The sequence below is a fragment of the Pelophylax lessonae genome (genome assembly GCF_965119305.1).
Source record: "Pelophylax lessonae genome assembly, chromosome: 8".
Taxonomy (NCBI): Eukaryota; Metazoa; Chordata; class Amphibia; order Anura; family Ranidae; genus Pelophylax; species Pelophylax lessonae.
Genome location: NC_138775.1, coordinates 80,619,753 through 80,641,255, shown reverse-complemented (window position 1 = coordinate 80,641,255; position 21,503 = coordinate 80,619,753). Strand labels below are relative to the sequence as shown.

The window sequence follows — 21,503 nt, the reverse complement described above, 5'->3', positions numbered from 1 at the left end:
TTTTGTCTTTCTGCCTAGTCCTACTCCTGCGGAGACAACATAACCCAGCTCTTGAGAATCAAGAAGACTACGTCTGTCAATGAGCTTAAGAGAAAAGGATTTTACGGTAAGATCTTACAAAATCCATTTATTTTTGCAAAATTGACGCTCTTTTTTTGTTTATAGCGCATGATCAAAAAATCGCACAGGTGATCAAATACCACAAGCTCTGTTTGTGGGAAAAAAAGGATGCCAAATTCGTTTAGGTACAGCGTCGCATGACCGGGCAATTGTCCGTTAAAGTCACGCAGTGCCGAATCGCAAAATACCCCCTGGTCATTTAGCAGCCAAATCCTCCGGGGCTTAAGTGGTTAAGGGTCAAAACCGCTTGTATTAAGAGGGATCCTCCATTCTGTATTCCTAGCTAGTTGGAGATCTAGCTAGGAATACAGATTGGATGATCCCTCTTAATACAAGCGGTTTTGACCCCTAATAAGGGTCCATCCTTTCTGGTGAGTGGGGTTTCTGAAGGGGTTCAAGTCACCTGGCACCAGTGATCATCCTAAGAGCACCTTAACACCTGCACAGAAGCACCTTTATTGTATTTTGCATTTATTCACTAGCATTTTTATTTTCTGGTTATATATTGCACTTTTGTGCGCATGAAATTTGAACTTTCCTAATTTTGTAGTCTTTACCATCAGTTTTCTGGACACTTTATTAATTAGCAGCATTTTTAATTTATATTTATGGTTACACCTTACACCTTATGCACTGGATATTTGCACTTATTTTGTGAACTTTATTATACACTTTGTTATTTTAGGCACTTATTTTGCAAGCGCTGTGTTTTCCTGTTTTTACTATTTTGTCCTAACAGCAGCTGCACTACCCATTTAATTTTATATATATTTATTTATATTTATATATTCTTCACCTTATTTTTATCATCATATCATATTTATTTAGCGCAAGTTTAAATCTATATATCACAATTTATATTGTGCTACATATTTTTGGTAAAAAAAATATCAATAAGTGTATATTGATTGGTTTACGCAAAACTAGGGGAAAGATTTATGTCATTTTTATTTATTTTATTTATTTTTTTTTACTAGTAATGGCGGGGATCAGAGATTTTTAGTGGGACTGCGACATTGCGGCAGACAGATTGGACACCTAACTGACATTTTTGACACTTTTGTGGGGACCAGTGACATTACTACAATAATCAGTGCTAAAAAATATGCACTGTTACTGTAATACTGACACTGGCAGAGAAGTGGTTAACACCAGGCGCGATCAAAGGGTTAAATGTGTCCCTAGGTGGTGCTTTCTAACTGTGTGGGGAATGGGCTTGCTGCATGAACTCAGAGACCTGTGTTCCTAAATAAGAGGAACACAGGATCCCTGTGTTCATTACTGAGAGAACAGCAGTCTGCCTAGTTTACAATGGCAGACCGCCGCTCTGTCTCCACAGGGAGTGATCGCGGGTGCCCGGTGGACACCGCGGCCGCTGGATCCGCTAATTGGCTATCCCTGTAGCCATACAGCACATGTGCGGTCCTCTGGCGGCACACACGCACCGACGCTGTACCCCCAAAAAATTGATGTACTTTTTTTCTCCACAAATAGAGCTTTCTTTTAATGGTATTTGATTACCTGTGCGATTTCTATTTTTTGCGCTATAAACAAAAAAATGCTACAATTCTGCAAAAAAACAATATTTTTTACATTCTGCTATATAACATTCCCCCCCCAAAAAAAAATTAAAAATCAAAATTTAACATTTTAGGCCAATTTGTTTTCTGTTACATATTTTTGGTAAAAAAAAATCACAATAAGCGTTTTTTTGATTGGTTTGCGCAAAAGTTATCGTGTCTACGGGAAAGATTTATGTCATTTTAATTCTTGGGTAAGCTGTGTTTATCCAAGAATTACTGTGCTGAATGCTAACATACTAGTTTAACCACTTGCTGACCAGCCGCCGTACATATACCGTGGCAGGTCAGCAGGTTCCAGTAAAATGACGTACCCGTACGTCGCTTCACGGGAGCGCTCGTGGTGGGCTCACACGCCAGAGGGGATGCTGATCTGTGGGGCTGGCGGCTGCGATTCCCGCCAGGAGCCCACAATCGCTCCCTGTGGAGACAGAACTGTGGTCTGCTGTTGTAAACACGGCAGACTGCTGTTCTGTCAGCAATGAACACAGGGCTCCTGTGTTTCCCCTACTTAGGAACACGGGTCTCTGTGGTCATTCCATAAGCCCATCCCCCACACAGTTAGAAAGCACCCCCTAGGGACACATTTAACCCTTTGATTGCCCCTGGTGTTAACCAATTCCCTGCCAATTTCATTAGTACAGTAAAAGTGCATATTTTTAGCACTGATTACTGTAGTAATGTCACTGGTCCCCCCCAAAAGTGTCAAAAACGTCAATTAGGTGTCCGATCTGTCTGCCGCAATGTCACAGTCTTGCTAAAAATCGCTGATTGCCGCCATTACTAGTAAAAATAAATAAATAAATAAATGAATAAAAATTACATAAATCTTTCCCCTAGTTTGTAGACACTATAACTTTTGCGCAAACCAATCAATATACTCCTATTTACCAAAAATATGTAGCAGCATACAAATTGGCTAAAATTATGAAAACATTAGATTTTTTTAATTTTTTTTTATTGGGAATATTATATAGCAAAAAAGTGCAAAATGTTTTTTTTTTTTTTTTGAGAATTGCCTTTTTTTTTTTTTTTTTTGTTAATAGCGCAAAAAATAAAAATTGCAGAGGTGATCAAATACCACCAAAAGAAAGCTTTATTTGTCGGAAAAAAAGGACATCAATTTTATTTGAGTACAGTGTCACATGACCGCGTAATTGTCAGTTAATGTAACGCAGTGCTGAACCACAAAAAATGGCCTGGTCATTAAGGCTCCTTTCACACACTCCATCCGTTGGACGGAGTCAGTTTTTCTCAGCGGGGGATCGAGCCGCCGATCCCCCGCTGAGCAGCAGGAGGACAGCTGTGTCTCCGCGCTGTGTGCAGAGACACAGCTGACAGTTCCCCATGCATCTCTATGGGGGAAATCGGATGTCAACGGACTGTCAGTCCGTTCTCACCCGATCCCATCCGATCAGTGGCGGAGCTAGACTTTTAAAACAGGGGTGGCAAAGGGGTGGCAAGGTATTATTTTGGGGGGTCAATATACATGTGTGGATGTATATATATATATATATATATATTAGGGCTGGGCGATAAATCGATTTAATCGATTTATCGAATTTTTGGTTAGAAACGTTTTTTTTTTGGAAACTCGAGTTTTTTTTTATAATACTTTTTTCTCCCTTGCAGCCGAACTCCGCACCGCCGCGCCTGGATGTGACGTCAGCTGCGGGGCGGGCGGTGCATCTGTACAGGCCGGGGCTGCAGCGCGCTGATAGGTAAAGTCTCCCCGGCCTGGATGTGTGTGACGTCAGCTGCCGGGAGAGGAAGCGGGCGGTGCGTCTATACAGACCCACTTCCATTTGTTTGGAACAAGCAGGACGCATTAGTTGCAGTCTTGTGCACTGCTCTACATTCACTACAGATGTCATCGTCCATCTTGGGTGCAAGCAGGAGAGACTGTGGCTATGTTCCTGCATACAATATGGGGCCATGATGGAGAATGAACATTTGCTATCAAGTCTGCATGAACTTTCATTCAAACAGAAGAAGCTCCTCAGCCAGTCTGCAAATACCCATTTCTCACTCTGACATTTGATATATCTGACTTTATAATTTCAAATTGGGCTATAGTATAAATTAGAAGAGTTTGTCCATTCCAGCGACCACCACCAGTCATTTCTCACTCTGACATGTGATATATCTGACACTCAGTGACTTTATCATTTCACATTGGCCCAGCCGCCCATCATGAGCTATAGTATTAATTAGAAGACTATCATCCATTCCAGAGACCACCTGACCAGTGACCACCAGTCATTGACTGGTGGTCAGGTGGTCTCTGGTCTGGAAGAATGGATGATAGTCTTCTAATTTACTATTAGCTCATGATGGGCGGCTGGGCCAATGTGAAATGATAAAGTCACTGAGTGTCTGATATATCACATGTCAGAGTGAGAAATGACTGGCAGTCATTTCTCACTCTGACATTTGATCTGACAGTGACACTCAGTGACTTTATCATTTCACATTGGCCCAGCCGCCCATCATGAGCTAATAGTAAATTAGAAGACTATCATCCATTCCAGAATCCAGAGCGAGAGACCTGAGACCACCAGAGAGACTTACCTAATGGACGATTACAGCAGCAGGAGGAGGTCAGGTTTAGGTGGTACTAACTGCAGCTGCTGGTAGACAAGACTCGAGGTCACGCCACGGTGAAGAAGAAATCCTCCACGGTCCAGTCAGTGTCCACCCACCACGTGACATGCTGGCCCGGCCCGCCCCCGCAGCTAGTACTCACACACACACACAGGCTGGCCAACCAATCACATGCATGAGTAGCGGCACAGCGAACCAATCAGGTGTGCAGGCATGCTTGATTGGTTAGCTGTGCAGCGGCTCACACGGCGGCGCCCGCTGCTGTTGCTGCTCACCGCGCTGCGCGCTCTGCCTCTGATTAACAGTCAGTCTCCTCCTCATCTGAGTCATCCATCTCCTCTCGGTCTCGAGAAGAACTAGCTAGCTGCGGCCGGCGGCCGCCCACTCGTTATAGGAGCGCAGCGCGAGCGAGCGGGGTGGCAACAGGGGTGGCGAGGACTTTGTCTGGGGTGTCAAATGCCACCCCAGCTAGCCCTCTGGCTCCGCCACTGCATCCGATCCGCTGGACATCCGATGCCCCATAGGAATGCATGGGGGGACCGTTCAGATCCGCAAAAAAAACGGACAGGCGGATCTGAACGGTCCGCCTGTGTGAAAGGGGCCTTAGGGGGAAAACCTTCAAGTGGCTTCAAGTGGTTATCAGAAATAACTGTTTTACTTTTTAATTTGAAAATGAAAACTTTTTGGTTACGTGTACGTACTAATATCTTCAAAAAAATGCTAGAATTGACTGTTCTTAGTAACTCTTTATAAAATATAGCCTTTACATCTATAGTTTTAGTGTTTTTTTTTTATTTTTTATTAGGCAACTTTATAGAATAGCAGGAATGTGTGAAAATGCATTTTGTATTTCGAAATAAACAAGTTTGGCACATGCGGTATCCCGACCCATATGCACTCCTGGCTCTGTACAAGCCTGTGTGGCAGTAATGTGATGCAGATGTTTTTTTCCCCTTTTCTGAAATAAAGGTCAAAGATAAATGAAGGTGTTTAACAAATATATTATTGTTTCAGTAGAATGAAACATAGAGGTACCATTTGTACCAGATTGCCTAGGGCCTAAAGCTGTTTAAAACTGTCTTGGCAGCCAAAGCTTTGAACATATTTCAGTTTCCTGGTGCATGCCATTATTTATAATTCATTCCCTGAAATCACGACTTTTGCATCGGTAATTTACAGCAAATGCTCATTTTATTCTCTTCATAAGAGAAAAAAAAAATAAACATACATCCAAATGTTAACATGGAGATTTTTGAGTGAAAGTTATTCATTGAATTATGTATTCATTTATTGTTAAAACTGATCTGTTTTTTAAAGGTAAATTAACTTTGGGAAGAACAGAACATCCACATCACATACTGTAGCTCCATGTTAGTGTTCTTTATTTGGAACCCTAAAGTCATGCAATTATTGCTTCATCCAAAACACCATATGCATGGAGTTTGTATGTTTCCCTTGTATCTATGTGGGTTTCATCTGAGTACTTACTCCCACAACCTACTGTTCAGTTATCTGACTTCCATATAATTTGGCCCTAACCTGTTTTTGTGTGTTTGTATGTGTGTAGGACTGTAGTAAAATCTTTAGATCATAATCTCCTTCAGGAAGGAATTAATTTGTATGGTTTATTTTTTTTTTTATTTTTTTTTTTGTAAAATGCATATGCAGAGGGATATGTTGGTGCTTTATTGAAGAAATTAATAAAACCTCATTATAATTTTAGAAAAATTAAAAATTTAACTGAAAAATAATCTGAATATTTTTAAGTACCTGTTTCCTGTGCAAAAAATTGAAGCTTTGGTTGCACTGTGGTGTATTCTTGTTTTATACTTGTTACCCGAACATGAGGCATAGTGAAATTTGTTACCAAGGAAACTTGTTCTGGTGACAGATCTAAGGGGGGATTTTACTCCTTCCCCTTTTTTTTTTAGAAACTGGCCATACATTGTTATAATTTGACTGATTCAGAGGAATCAACCAAAATTCTACAAGTGGGTGGCCCTGGCGGTCTGACAAAAGTCAATTACAAATTCAACTTTTATGAAAGAGCTGGTTCGAAACTTTTTGGCTTAACAGTGCCTGCAGCAAATCAGCTGCAGGCGCTGTTCAGGTGTTCTGACAGCTGGAGCTAGCAGCTGTCAAAGCACAAAAGCCCGGTAGGGAGGGTTCATCTGTCCACGCTGTAGTAGGAGGAATCTGTTAGGGTCATTCAGTCCACAGGCTGAGGAAGTCCAGTAGACTGAATAGAAAAAAGTGACATATTCCTCCATCCACACAAAAGAGATGGATGGCAGAATCGCCCACCTGGGATACTGTAACGTGACAGCTGCACCCACAGCTGTCAGAATACACTGATCAGCAGCTGCAGCTAATTGGCTGCAACCGCTGATTAATACATTTTTTTAAAACATCTATCCAATGATTAACTTCTGTCGAGCAGGGATTGCCACACACGGATCCACATTTGGCTGGTCCCTTCTGAACTGGCTGAATTTCGCTCAGTATATGGCCAGCTTGAGGGACAAAAAGTGAGAAATCTCCCCGTTGGTGCATAGAAGCAATTAAAAACCATGTTAATGATTCCCCACTATCCAAAGCTGTATAAAATTTTTTGGCTAAGGACAAATTTTAAAAAAATGCTCACTTCTTATATGTTTTCCCTGCTGCTATCCTGCAGGAAAAAAATTACATTATAACAGCCCCTCTGATTCGCTGTGCTGTCAGTTAGCATTATGTAAAGTGTAGGCAGGTGCAGTCTACTTTCTCCACTGCAGGTGATGCTTAACCGCAATGGCATAGCACGCAGTGGTAGTGAAAGTCAAGTGGACATGGTTTCTCTATGGTTTCCAGGATCAAGGGAAGCTATCCGATTGAATGCTTCCACTCTAGCATCAATCTTGGGTCAGGCAGAGCCTATTTAAGGCCCAGACTCACATGTTTGGCACCATTTCATGTGTAGATAGTGTAGGGACAGGTCACCTGTCTGTCAGGAACAGTATTCGGGGTGGGGAAAGGTTCCAGACTAGAAGGGAAAGCTTATGGCTCTCCACCTTCTTGGACATCTTCCCATTTGGGTATGAGGTGGCCAGACCGCATTGTCAGTTCGGCTGATACTTGGTCCACTACACTCTGTTGGCCTTCCTGAGTGTTCCTGGTTGGGCCTTCTCCCACTGGGTTTGTTGTGAAATGTTTTGCCTTTTCTATAATATAAGTTCTACTAACTGCACTTGGACTGTGTGTGAGTTATTGCCGCTGTACTACACTGCACCCTCTCACAAATGGAAGGGAGGGGACATAAGATAAGTCACTGGACTATCTTATTGGCACCAATTGAATTATCAGTTTTGAATATTTCCTATACATGTGTGCGTTTAGAGTGGGCAAACATTTCCTGATAAATGCAAGCAATGTAACAGATGTATTAACATGACCATTTTGTATTACCAACAGAGTGACAGTGATCATTTCTAAGTAGACAATTTCAACAAGATGGGATTATCCTAACACTTCTCTTGCATTACTTGTGCGAGCTGGGAAGATAATGTCATGGAAGCATAAAAAAAGAGTAAATCATCGAATTTCTTCTTTTGTTCTTGGTATGAGATTGTCATTAGCTTGCGCATTGGTTTTCTCAATCTAGCAATGCATCCCATAGAGAGGGCTCCTAGTTGTCACACTGTACGAAGCATAAAATACCCGCACGGATCTTGCCACACTACCCTCCTTGTAATACTCTCTTTTCAATATGCATCATATTTTTCCATGGTGCCTGTGTCAGTGTGAAAACATTTTCTATATTTTTGCAAAGGACAATTGGCTGCATAGAGGTGCATATAATTAGTCATTATACTGCATCTAACTAAGGGTTAGTGTAAGCAGATATTCCTGGAATGACATTTCACATTACACTGTGTATTCAGACACATCTTGCAGACCACAGGGAATTCCCCAACAACACAGGACAGTAACTCCTTAGACGAAGAGAACTTGTTTTTACACTTTTTTTTTTTTAATTCCCAATTAAAAAATGAGAGGGGCGATTTATAATCTTATATGGGATATTTACAGCTAATAAATTAAATGTATTGCCTTCTTACAAAAGCATAAGTGTGCACATTGCCAATGCTCAACAGAAGAAGCCATTTTTAGCTAGTACATTATTCCTCTATGTTGCAACTGTGGAATTAAAGTGTGTGAAAACCCTTGCAATAAAATGTTCATATTTGGTCTGTTAAATACATGTAGCAGGTTTTCCAGGCATTGGGCCTGATATGGGTCTGCCATTGTTACCGGAGACACCTTCAGCCCATTTAAGCTGAATACCCAAGTGTGAGAGTTGAGACAATGACCATTCCGGCATCTTTGGTTTGTTTTGTTTATTTTATAATGGGGATGGGAGAAGGGAATGAGTGGGATACTCCTCTGGCTCAACTAGGTACAACTGGGACACTTTGCAGAAAAAATGGCTATTAGCGCTGTCTTGACACCAGCTGGGTGCCGACCAACACTCACTTGCACTTGAAAAATGCTTTATTACTGAACTGTGCTAGAACTTGACTTGTAACCCTCTGGTTAACTCAAAAGATCCTGGACTATAGTGAGACTTGACTCTTGACACTCTGTTAAACTCAAAAGTCCTGTGAACAGCTCCCTCCAGCCCTTCACTGACTGAGGTAGCTCCTTGTAGCTGCTTGTGCTGCTGCAACTCTCAACACTGTACACTGCACACTGTACGCATTAACTCTTCAGGGCCCAACCTCTGGCACCCCCTTTACACTTTCAGGGTCCTCTACTAGGCACCCTCTCTGCACTTCAGGGTCCTCTCACTAGGCACCCCCTCTGATTCTTCAGGGTCCTCTCACTAGGCACCCCCTCTGACACTTCAGGGTCCTCTCACTAGGCACCCCCTATGAAACTTCAGGGTCCTCTCACTAGGCACCCCCTTTACCGCTAGCTAGCTCCTGGATCCCTTGGACCTTCACCAGAGCAGTCCCCTCTCAGCTAGGCAGACCCCCAGGGGCAGTTACAATACTCAAGAACTTGGAATGCTTTCCTGAAACTGGGCCCACTCAACTCTGCTGGTCCTCGGCACACTGGATCCTCTCTGCAGCTCAGCTCTCTCTGTACCCTCAGGCAAGCCTCCCGAGGCACCCGATCCTTCTGACAGGAGGAGAGACAGCCGTACTGTCACTCCTGGGACTAGGCTTCCCGCCAAAGACACTGTGTGATGTGCTCCCCTCAAACTTATACCCACTCCCACAATGCTGTGCGGCAGAATCTGCCTTCCTGTAGTAGATACAAGCCTGAATGTGCCACTGATTGGGTTTCCTCCACTGCCCAATGAGTACCCTCTCATGGAGCCAGTGGGGAGACTCCCCTCTCAGCACACCTGGGAGACATGACAGCCCAGCTGAAATTATGGCCCTGCTGTTAGGCAGCCAAGGTCCACTATACTTTTACCTAGCACCTATCCTGTAGGGTGCTACATCCACCCTACACCAAAATGAGTCAGATCCCTCTGACTCTGAGGCAACAGCCTCCTATCAAAATACTGCCAAAAAAGCAGGAGTATCCCACTGTAATGTTCTGGTACCTCTGGTACCCCTATTCCACTTTCCACTTCAATGTATGCGTCCCACCTTTCTCTTCTGGTAGGTGCGCATACACCTTTAAGACCGATGCTGTCATCACTGAGCGCCGCAGAGCGGCTATTTCAACCGCCGGCGTTCTCACTCACATGTTCGTTCAATGTGCCTTGTTGCTGACCTGCCTTGAAGCTCATATGCTTGCAAGCGTACCTCGCTGTTGGAACCTCGCTACTGATCCCTGTATCCCGCTACCGGATCACTCGCTCATACCGAACCTCTCTACTACTGCTTGCTATTAGTGATAAGTACCCCGCAGGGGAATCCTCCATAACCTTCCTACTAAGCTTACACTATCTAGCTCTGCATATTAAGGACTGTTACTATCATCTGCACTAATTAGATTGCTAGCTCTTGAGCCTACTAACATCTATCCTTGCACTGGGTTAGTCTCTCCTGTATGTCATCTGCTATCCTACCACCTACTACCATACATGATTGCTAACCTATCTGCATCCTACCTGTTACCATCTATGCTCTCATGAACATTTCTCTCAACTGGTGTTCACCTATTGTCACTGTTCATACCTGTCTCTTCAGCTCATCACCACTATACTGCTATATACATCTATCACTCCAGGAACATCTTATTGAGTGTGTATATTTGTATGCTGAATCAGACAGACCACAGTGATGAGTCTTGGGAGTTGAAATTGGTATTTCAACGTATCTCTACATGACTGCTGAGTGGAGTTTTTCTGCAGCTGCAAATCCATCTTGTTTCAGAAAACGCAGGAGCGTTACACCCACAAACCTGGAAAGGGGGTGAAGGGAAAAACGAATGTACAAATAAATTAAGGTGAAAAGTATAGCTTTACACTCTGCTGTACAAATATACAAACATTTTTAAGGTGCATGAGAACTGATGCACCCCCCACCAAACAAACTCGTTTGGTGAGAACGATGAAGAAAAATACAATGCAAATCTCCTAGCTAACTATCTCTAAGATGATTCCACCTATAGAGAGAAATGGAAGCAAAAGTTAGTCAACTGCATACACATAGGAAAATGTAAGCCTAACTATCTTGGCAGTTGAGTGGAAAGACCCTCCTTTTAACTCTAAGGGCGACCTTTCCACTCCCTTCCCTGACTACCTCTGCTGACCAGTATCTTGACTCCCCAGGGTCCACTCCTTTCCGGTGAGAAGTCTGTACCCTGTCACTGGCTAACTATTCAGAGTCCTTTACTGAAGTGACACACAGCGCCCTCTTGCTGTCTTTCGAAGTACTTCCTGAAGGAACAGGACAAGTCACAGTTCTGTATGACCCACAGTCCTGCTGAGTCAGGGAAGTAACACAGGGGTTTTGCAGGACACCCCCACCAAAGTTCCTGGATACTTGAACTTTGCAACAACTTTGTCAGAACTGTGGACGACGTCCCACACAGTTATTTGTAATCCACAGAGACCCTGGCCCGATGGCCCAAGGGGTCTACATGAAAGTTGAACACTTTCAAACTTGTGAATTCAGCATTATACTTTTAAAGTTCCTTGGTCAGTTGTGGTAGCCAGCCGGCCAACACAGTTTTCTTGCTTTTGAAAAATGTTCTTTTTAGACAAACACTTGCTGCCCTCAAATCTAATAGTCAGGGTGAGGGACCTGAACATAGACTCCTTGCTCATTCTTCACTCTGATGGACCAGGCACTACCTGGTCCATCCGGGCGATGAACCTCCACTCTGTCTATGTAAATGGAGTGCCCAAAGTTCCATTGAGCTTTCACACTGTTGAACTTTCCCTTTAATTTTCCTCCAGTGAGTCCCTATAAGGCTTGGGGACATACAAGAAAGCCCAGATCATTTCGTCACACCAAAAGTCTCTGAATTTCTCGATCATTAGCATCACCTCCCTGAGTGCATATGGATAATCGTATCCATACTCGAGTGACACTTTTTTCTGCAACCACCTCTGCATGTGAGATAATTGGGGGAGAGTCTTCCTGTTACCTCTCCCCTGTGGAGAAAATGGAGTACACACCTTTTGTATCATTTGTTCATAGGCTGCATTATTTTCTCTGGCCCTGGCAATGTTTCCTGGAGGGGTGAGGTCTGGGATCCTTTCGACATATGCATCACAGAATCCCAATTTCTGAACCAAGTCCCCCCCTCTCTATGGCTTCCTTAGCCTCTTGATTAAATGTCACTGCCATGTCAGGACCTGGGGAGCTGCTCCCAGCTTCTGACCCCCAGTCCCACTCGGTTTAATCTACGGACCCCCAATCATCGACCCCTTCTTCTATTGATCCATATCTGTGTTGAAAAGATGGGGAATCAATGAGTACAGGGCATTTGTCTCCCTCACTGCTAGTGCTAGTAGGTGAGGCTTGAATTATTGAAGGTTTTTCAGGCTGCCGTATGCCAATGGGGGCGGATCCCTCCATGACCACTGAGGTAGTTCTGTCCTCCGGCCACCCTCCGATCACCGGTGCGGGCATGGATCCCCTCCCTATGGAACTCTGTGACCGAGTCCCTCTTACACATTATTATATTAAAGGCCCACCGACTGCTGGCAGGGCCTCCAGCTGTATCATTAGCCGCAACATGCCCCTCCGCAGAGGAACTTGGATTCAGTCCCGGTCACTTCCTGAGTACGGCCTGATTCCCATGTAACAGAGAGCTTTTCGGGTCAGCCCTCACTCTTTTCTGCCCGGAGCAGCAGATAACTACACTGCCCACACTGGACCCACGCCTGTACTCTTAGCGTAACAGTAGCGCACTGAGGACATACCGCAAGTCCGCCGCCCGGTACCATCCGGATACCGGTGTCCTAGACTAGGGACGGATCGGGCTGGTGGATCTGCTCCTGGTTCTGCCTTGCAGAGTCGTCACCCATGGTGGCAATGATAGCGGGTACATTCTTCGTTTCTCTCACAAACTACATGCTCCTCTCTCCTACACGTGTCTCCCGCACAGCCACACCCAAAGGAGGGGATATTAATAGAGTTCCCTTAGTCCCTCCTGATTGGCTGGATGTCCCCGCTGTCTCCACCCTTTCGCCATATTGGGCGATGACTCCTCCTTTTAGGCAGATCTGCTCGTGGCGCACGGTGCTGTAACTCTTCCCCTGCCATGCTCTTCTACAATAGCCCACAGGGAAGTAGCTGCTAAGTGGATCAGGTCACTTGTCAGACATGCATCCACTCTTCTTAATTGCACTAGGGCCACAACTGCGCTTTCCTGCACTGAAGCCAGCTGTCCCTCCTTGCTTGGCAAGAGTATTATCCCGCTGTCGGTTGCACGGTCAATAGTCCTCTTCCTAGCCACACATGTGCAATTTTCCTCTTTTATACTGTCTCCAAGGCTAGCCCCACTGCCCCTCCCGGCATGGCCGACTACGATCCCCACAGTATCGGTGCAATTACTATATAGAATAAATGTCCCGCTGTCAAAAGCACGTTCAACATCAGTCCACATAGCATGCACACACACCCGGCCCCTGGCACCTCTCTTCCTGTGCCCCCGGCCACCATCTTCACTGTCCCCGCTGGGACCACCGGCGTCCTCTTCTCTGTCCTCACTGGGACCCCTGACGCCATCCTTACTGTCCTCACTGGGACCTCTCCCTGTTAAGCAGTTGCAACACTCATGCACTCTCACTCCTTTTCCCTTTGCTCTCCATGTTCTGACAGCAGAGTACATTTCATAGTCCATGTTAAAGGTTCTCATCAAATTGCAATTCTTTCTTGAACATTTGCGTTGCCACAAGCAACCCTCCATGTGTACTTCTAGCTTCATCCCACTCTCCCTGCCTCCCGCAGATCTGGTCTCACACTTGGCTTGGCACTTGAACAACAGTTCTGGGCACACAAATGGACTTTTTTTACTTTTCCCTTTGCCGTTGCCAGGGGCAACCGGCCCAGTAACCAATGGCAAAATCCCAGACGAGCCCCCAAATGTAGCAATATTTCCAAGCCTGATGTGGGTCTGCCATTGTCACCGGTGACACCTCCAACACATTTAAGTTGTGAACCCAAGTGTGAGAATTGAGACATTGACCACTGCGCCATCTTTGGTTGGTTTTGTTTATTGTATTTTGGGGATGGGAAAAGGGATTGAGTGGGATACTCCTCTGGCTCAACTAGGTTAACTGGGACTTTATACAAAAATGCCCATTGGTGCTGTCTTGACGCCAGCTGAATGCCAACCAGCGCTTCCTGGCGTTTGAAGATACTGTCATGCTGAACTTGTGCTGGAACTTCGACTTTAACCTGTTTGTTAACTCAGAAGATCCAGGACTGTAGAACACTTGACTCCTGACACTCAATTTAGCTCAAAAGTCACTGAACAGCTCCCTTCAGTCCTTCACTGACCAAGGTAGCTCCTTGTCACTGCTTGTGCCGCTGCAACTCTTAACTCTGTACACTGCACACTGTACACATTAGCTCTTCAGGGCCCAACCTCTGGCGCCCCCTCTACACTTCAGGGTCCTCTAACTAGGCACCCCCTTTACAGCTAGCTGACTCCTGGATCCCCGGAACCTTCTCTGGAGTGGTCCCCTCTACACTTGGCAGACCCCTAGGGGCAGTTCACAGTACTCACGACCTTGGCAGGCTTTCTTGGAACTGAACTAGAGATGTCCCGAACTGTTCGCCGGCGACCAGTTCCCGGCGAACTTCGCATGTTTGCGTTCGCCTCGGCGGGCGAACATATGCGATGTTCGGTCCGCCTCCTATACATCATCATTGAGCAAACTTTGACCCTGTACCTCACAGTCAGCAGACACATTCCAGCCAATGAGCATACCCTCCCTCCCAGACCCTCCCACCTCCTATAAAAAATAAAGGGCAGCATCCATCTTAGATTCATTCTGAAGCTGTAGAGTTAGTTAGAGCAGGGAGAGGGCTGCTGTTGCTGCTGAATTGATAGGGAAATCATTAGCTAGGCCAGTGTTCTGTGTCCACTCCTGCTGTAAGGACAGCATCCTGACAGCACCCCAAAATGCCCTTTTTAGGGCTGGTATTTCAGTCTGCGTTTATTTATTTTTTTTCTATATATTTATTAGGCATTTTTGGAGGCAGGCATGACTTTTTTGGGATTAGTGTCGGGAGGGGGGGGGGGGTCTAAAAAGTGTACCTGTGAAGTTTCAGCTCTGTAGCATGCCCAGAACCAGAAAAAAAAGATCATATAGGTGTAAAAGGAGGGTTCCCACCATCCCTGCTCTACTGAAAAATTATCTTTTTTTTCTGGTTCTGGACATGCTACAGAGCTAAAACTTCACAGGTACACTTTTTAGACCCCCAGACACTAAATCAAACAAAAAAAGTTTTTAAAAATGGTCATTTTTGATAGAGGGCCAATTATTGGAAAAATAAAATAAAAAAAAAATAAAAAATCTTTGGATTTATTGTCTGGGGGGTCTAAAAAGTGTACCTGTGAAGTTTCAGCTCTGTAGCATGTCCAGAACCAGAAAAAAAATTAGAATTAGGGTTAGGGCTAGGGTTAGGGTTATTTTTAGTGCTTAGGGTTAGAGGGTTAGGGTTAGAGGCGTAGGGGTAGGGTTACTAACTCTAACCCTAAGTATCTCACCAAAACCCTAGCCCTATCCCCTAACACTAAACCTAACCCTAACCCTTAAAGCCCAGTTCCTGTCACATTTTGGTCGGTTATGGTCTGTTTGCGGATGTTTGCGGTGCGTTAAACGGGGAGTTTGGTCTGTCAGAGTTTGGTCTGTCACTGTGAAGCGGGTGTAACCCTTACACTACCTGATCGATACAACATCATACCTGATCGTATACACACACTGGATGTTTTAAAGCACGTTATTCCAAACAATTTAGGAATGTTAGGTGATTTTTGCCCTTTATAGATTAAAACCCGACGTCATTTTCCATGGGAGTTTTGCCATGGATCCCCCTCCGGCATGCCACAGTCCAGGCGTTAGTCCCCTTGAAACAACTTTTCCATCAATATTGTGGCCAGAAAGAGTCCCTGTGGGTTTTAAAATTCGCCTGCCTATTGAAGTCTATGGCGGTTCGCAATGTTCGCCGGTTCGCGAACATTTGCGGAAGTTCGCGTTCGCCGTTCGCGAACATTAAATTTTATGTTCGCGACATCACTAAACTGAACCCCTCTTCCTCCACTGATACTCGGCACACAGGATCCCCTCTGCAGCTCAACTCAGCATTCTCTGGATTCCCAGGCAGCCAACCGAGACACCGGATCCTTCTGACAGGAGGAGAGACAGCTGTACTCTCCCTCCTGGGACACTGCTTCCCGCCAAAGACGCTGTGTCATGCATTCCCCTCAAACATATATCCACTCCCAGAATCCTCTGCGGCAGAATCTGCCTTCTGGGGTAAACACAGGCCTGAATGTGTCTCTGATTGGATTTCCTCCACTGCCCAATGAGAATCCTCTCATGGAGGTAGTGGGGAGACTCCCCTCTCAGCAGACACACCTGGGAGACATGACAGCCCAGCTGAAATTATGGCCCTGCTGTTAGGTAGCCAGGGCCCACTATACATTTACCTAGCACCTACCCTGTAGGGTGCTACAGGTAGAAGACCCAGGGGGCCCCACTGCTGACACAGAAACATAAAAAATCCAGACTTGAGTTTGCTAAAACGTACCTGAGGAAGCCAAAATCCTTTTGGGAGAATGTGCTGTGGACAGACGCAACAAAATTACAGCTTTTTGGTAAAGCCCATCATTCTATTTCAGAAAAAGAAATGAGGCCTTTAATGAAAAGAATACAGTCCCTACAGTCAAACATGGTGGAGGTTCACTGATGTTTTGGGATTGCTTTGCTGCTTCAGGCACTGGATGTCTTGACCATGTGAATTGCATTAAAGAGGAAGTAAAGTAAAAAAAAAAAAACAGAGAAAAAAAAAGCCCTGTAAAGAGAAAGGCATAATGAGCTAGTATGCATCGCATACTAGCTCATTATGTAGTACTTACCTTAAAACGAAGCCCCCGCCGTGCCGCCACCTCAGCGACAGGACGGCGACATGTCCTGCCGTCCCGCTTCCGGGTTCGCGTCCTCCGGCCATCTGATTGGCCGGAGGCGCGATTACATCACTCCCGCGCATGCGCGCGGGAGCCGCCGTTCACGGCACTGAGCTCTGAAGGAACGGCACGGGTGGCCGTTCCCTCAGAGCGCCTGCGCCGATGACGTCATCGGCAGTTTGCGCTGTAAATATCTCCTAAACGGTGCAAGTTTGGGAGATATTTATAGCACCTATAGGTAAGCCTTAATATAGGCTTACCTATAGGTAAAAGTTATACAAGAGGGTTTACAACCTCTTTAAGAAATCTGAAGGATTCTAGGGGGCAATGTAGGACCCAGTGTTGGAAAGTTGGGTCTACATCAGAGGTCATGGGTCTTACAGCAGGACAATTAGCAAAGCACACGTCAAAAAGCACTCAGAAATGGTTTAAGACAAAGCATTGGAGAGTACTGAACTGGCCAGCAGTGAGTCCAGATCTAAATCCCATAGAGCACCTGTGGAGAGATCTCAAAACAGCAGTTGGGAAAAGGAACCCTTTTATTTGAGAGACCTGGAGCAGTTGGCGAAAGAAGAGTGGTCCAAAATTCCAGTAGAGAGGTGTAAGAAACTCATTGATGATTACAGGAAGCAATTGATTTCACTTATTTTTTCCAAGGGGTGTGCTATCAAATATTAAATTGAGGGTGCCAATAATTTTGTCCAGTCCAGTTTTGGAGTTTTACATGAAGTGTGTCAGATTTGGCTTCTTGTTTCTCCATTTTTTTGTGTCACACCAATGCAAACAATAGAAATAAACATGAGAATGCCTAAACATTTGTAATTGCAACAACTTTCTGTGGAAAGTGATGCGTCATCTGACAGAAATGAAAGGGTGCCAATATTTTTGGCCATGACTATATGATCTGGCTCTTACTTTTACGTATTGCCTTACATTAATTCTATACCACGTTTTACTATATATATATATATATATAGAATGATTATGGATCAAGCTCTTATCCATCCTATTGTGCATTTGTTTATGTGTATGCTGGATATGTTAGATCTGAAAACAATAAAAATATATTCAGCTATAAAAAGTATCCTGTTCTCTTTGCATTGCTTCCTTTGTGTGGAATACCTAGTAATCCTGCCAGTCCCCATACTTTCTTTTTTTTTTTTTTTTTTTAATGACCACACTAGACATGGAAACATCCATCCCAGGGTGGTCAGTTTGCTTCTTTGCATTTTACTTGAGAGCACAGCCTGCCTTTACTCCAATAGACAGACTTCTGCTGACTAGAAATAGACGAACAGTTGGAGCCGAGCAAAAGTTTGGCCTGAGCATCGCCTGTTCGCCTGTTTGGAGAACACCCAAATTTGCGGGTCGCTCAGTGGGATGTTTGCCCGCCGAGCACCTCACAATGCACTGCGCTCTGGACAGTGCATTCTAGGACCCTAATTGGATGAAGCAATGCATCTGACCGCTGGTCAGGTGCAAGGCTTTGCCCAATCAGGGCACAGAGCAAAGTCAGAGCCATGATTGGAAAAGTCATAATAACTTTGCCCAATCATCGCTCAGTGCTCAAAGTCCCAACCCACACTAAAAAAAGGTTCCTTTCCACAGGAGTCTTTTGCCGTGTGTTGTTGGAGTGGAGACAGATAGAGCAGGGCTCTGTTTGCTACTAGTGACTTAGTGTGTTATTGTGTGTGATGTGAGTGTAGAGTGTCAGTGTAGTGTTAGTGTAATCTGAGAATAGTTAGAGTTACTGAGTATAGTGTAGTGTCAGCGTGGTGTGAGTATAATGTCAGTATAGTGTGTCAGTATAGTGTGAGTATAGTGTAGTGTCAGTGGAGTGCAGTGTTTAACACAGCATTACATAACATTTGGGGCTATATACAGTGCTGTGTACCCCCCTTTTTTTTCGGCTGCTGCATTTTTTTTTTTGTTTTTGTCCTATACCTGCCCCCTTTTTTAAAATTGTCAGTCACAGTTTTTCTGACTGTGACGCTGTTGTTCCCTCTTTTTTAAGTTTTTTTTTTTTAATATAGTTATTACATTTCTGTCAATGGCAGTCCTCAATTTAAAGTGCACCAAACAACACTTTTCATTGCATAAAGTGCATCCATTTAAAAATTTCGCAGTATCTATTAAATTTGGGTAATAACCCCCCCCCCCCCCCCCCAATCATGTCTAGGAGGCCAACAAGGAGAGGCAGGTTTTCCCATGCCACTATGAGGGGGCCAGTAGTGTCCACAGACAAAGGTGGACGTGGTCCGTCCTCAAGTTTTTAGTTTAGTGATGTTGCCTGTGCTATTCAGCCACAGCATGCAGAGGAGGTGGTAGACTGGCTTACTAAACGATCCTCATCCTCTATCACCCAAGCTGAGACTAGTGCACAGTCCACCGCAGCTGCTAGAGCAGCTTATTTTGTCTCCTTGTCCACAGCTACTCCTGCCATAGCCCCGGTACCATGCATGGAGGAGTCAGCTGAGTTTTTTTAACACAGTGTAAGCCTCTAGCTTCTTGACAATGCACAGGCATTACTTGACTCTGATTCTGGTTCTGAAGTTGAGGAAGGGAGTAACATAAGCCTACAGAGAGGGGAGAACACCAAAAAACAACAAATTGGCAGTCATGTTCCCAGAGCCACAGCATATAGCCAAGTTGGCTCCAGTGATGAGGATGGAGGAGATGATCAGAGGAGGAAAGTGAGGGGGAGGAACAACCCCAACGAGGCAGAATGTCCTCCAGGAGCAGCTATCATGGAACAGTAGAGAGCAGCCACCCCATTCCATTAGATTGTGAAGCTGTTATCTCCCGGCACATGTCCCACAGCTCAGCCGTGTGGGCCTTTTTTAGCACATGTGCAGCTGATCGCACTGTTGAAATTTGCAATCTCTGCCGCAAGCAGATCAAGCATGGCAAAAACACCAGGCAGTAGGGTTGCACATGCTTGACAAGGCATTTAACCTCCCACCACTCAGCCTGTTGAAAAGAGCACCTGAAAGCCACACAAAAGGGACACAATTCTTCTCCTTCTTACTCCTCACCTTTCATGTCTACCCATGCTATATCTCGTGACCTCTCAGCAGCCTCCACTGACAGGAATGATGGTATCGTAAAGGGTGTAACAGGTCCTTGCAACACCAGCTTGTCAGCAGCACACCGCAAGCTGTAGAGTATAGGAGGCAAATTTCTCTGCCCCAGCTCCTGCATGAAAAAAAAATTACACTCCCTGCCACCCACGTGTCCAGCATCTAAATTCCAGCTTATCTAAATTGCTGGCTTTACAACTCCTGTCTTACTGTCTGGTGGATACTGCCCTCTTCGGTGAATTTGCAGAATGTGCTGTACCACAATGGTAGGTTCCCAGTCTCTACTTCTTTTCACGGAAGGCCGTTCCGACTCTGTACCATCACATGGAAGGCAATATTTTGGCATCGTTAGGCAAGGCAGTCAGCAGCAAGGTCCACCTTACGTTTACGGCACACTAGGTAACTCTGCTTGTAACTAGGAAGGATACAGGACAGGGCTCAGTGCTAGAACTTGTTTTGCCACCACGTCTCCATACATCTGGTGGTGATGATGCAAGATCTGTCAGCTCCACCTCCTCCTTCTCCATGTCCTCCTCTGCTGAATTGTCCTATGAACCACCAGTACCCCCTAAGCATTCAAGGGGCTATTCAACGAGACAGGCTAAACAATGCCATGCAGTGCTTCAACTGGTCTGTCTAGGGGACAGGAGCCACACCAGAGCAGGGATTCTTTCAGCTTTACAGGGGAAGGTTTAAAGGGGGCTCACGACACTGAAGCTTGAGCCAGGAATGGTTGTGTGCGATAATGGCACTAACCTTCTGTCCACCCTTCAACAGGGAAGGTTGTTTTAGTGCTCAGCACCCAGGGCTGTCAACTTCCACATCCCATCGGCAGCATTTGCATCATATGGTGGAAGATTATCTAGGGCGAAAACAGACATGGAGGACATTCCAGTAGACGATCCACTGGGTTACAGGGTCATGAGAATAGACCACTTGCTAATTCTTTCTTTCAGCAAGAGTACCTCTAAAGGGTTATGTGTGAAGGCACCACCAACATCCAAAGCCCAATTTTTCCGCACCTGTTTGACAGGTGCATATACTTTAAAGTTTTTACAGAATGGCCAATTCTTGCTAACAGCAAGAGTACCTCTAGCCATTTCCTGCTCTCTCCGGCTGTGTGTTCTCAGGGCATTCTGTTGGAAAATGTTTTCTTTCTTTTACTGGTCTGTAGATCAGTGGCAGCTTCAGCAGCATGAGTCTGTCCCTAAACCCAAAACCATTCCTTATTGGTATTACTGGTAAGCCAGTAATGGTGAAACTGAAGTGGGGTATGGAATACAAGGGATACCTGGTCTCTGTGACTGGTTAAATGAACATGCAGCTCACCAATACAGAAGAGTAAATTGATAGGGCATTGTCTGGACATCCTTGAGAAGTTCTAATAATAATGTATATTAATGTATTGTATATATGATGAGTAGGAAGGAGGAAGAAGATGGCAAGTGTGAGGGATTAGCTCGGTAGCGGGTGTGGATAACCCCTTTTGGGGGGGGTTCGTCACACAGGGAGATAGCCGAGGAGTGGTTGA

The 21,503-nt window shown here is 45.0% G+C and overlaps 1 protein-coding gene across 1 annotated transcript; it reads left to right on the top strand.

Annotated features, from left to right (window-relative positions):
* Positions 1-21,167: 21,167 nt before the first annotated feature.
* LOC309562313 (small nuclear ribonucleoprotein F-like) lies at positions 21,168-21,284 on the top strand (the record flags this gene model as incomplete). Its single annotated transcript, XM_082266456.1, has 1 exon — positions 21,168-21,284. One exon carries the CDS (start codon positions 21,168-21,170, stop codon positions 21,282-21,284), a length of 117 nt encoding a protein of 38 aa, XP_082122582.1.
* Between the last annotated feature and the right edge of the window lie 219 nt (positions 21,285-21,503).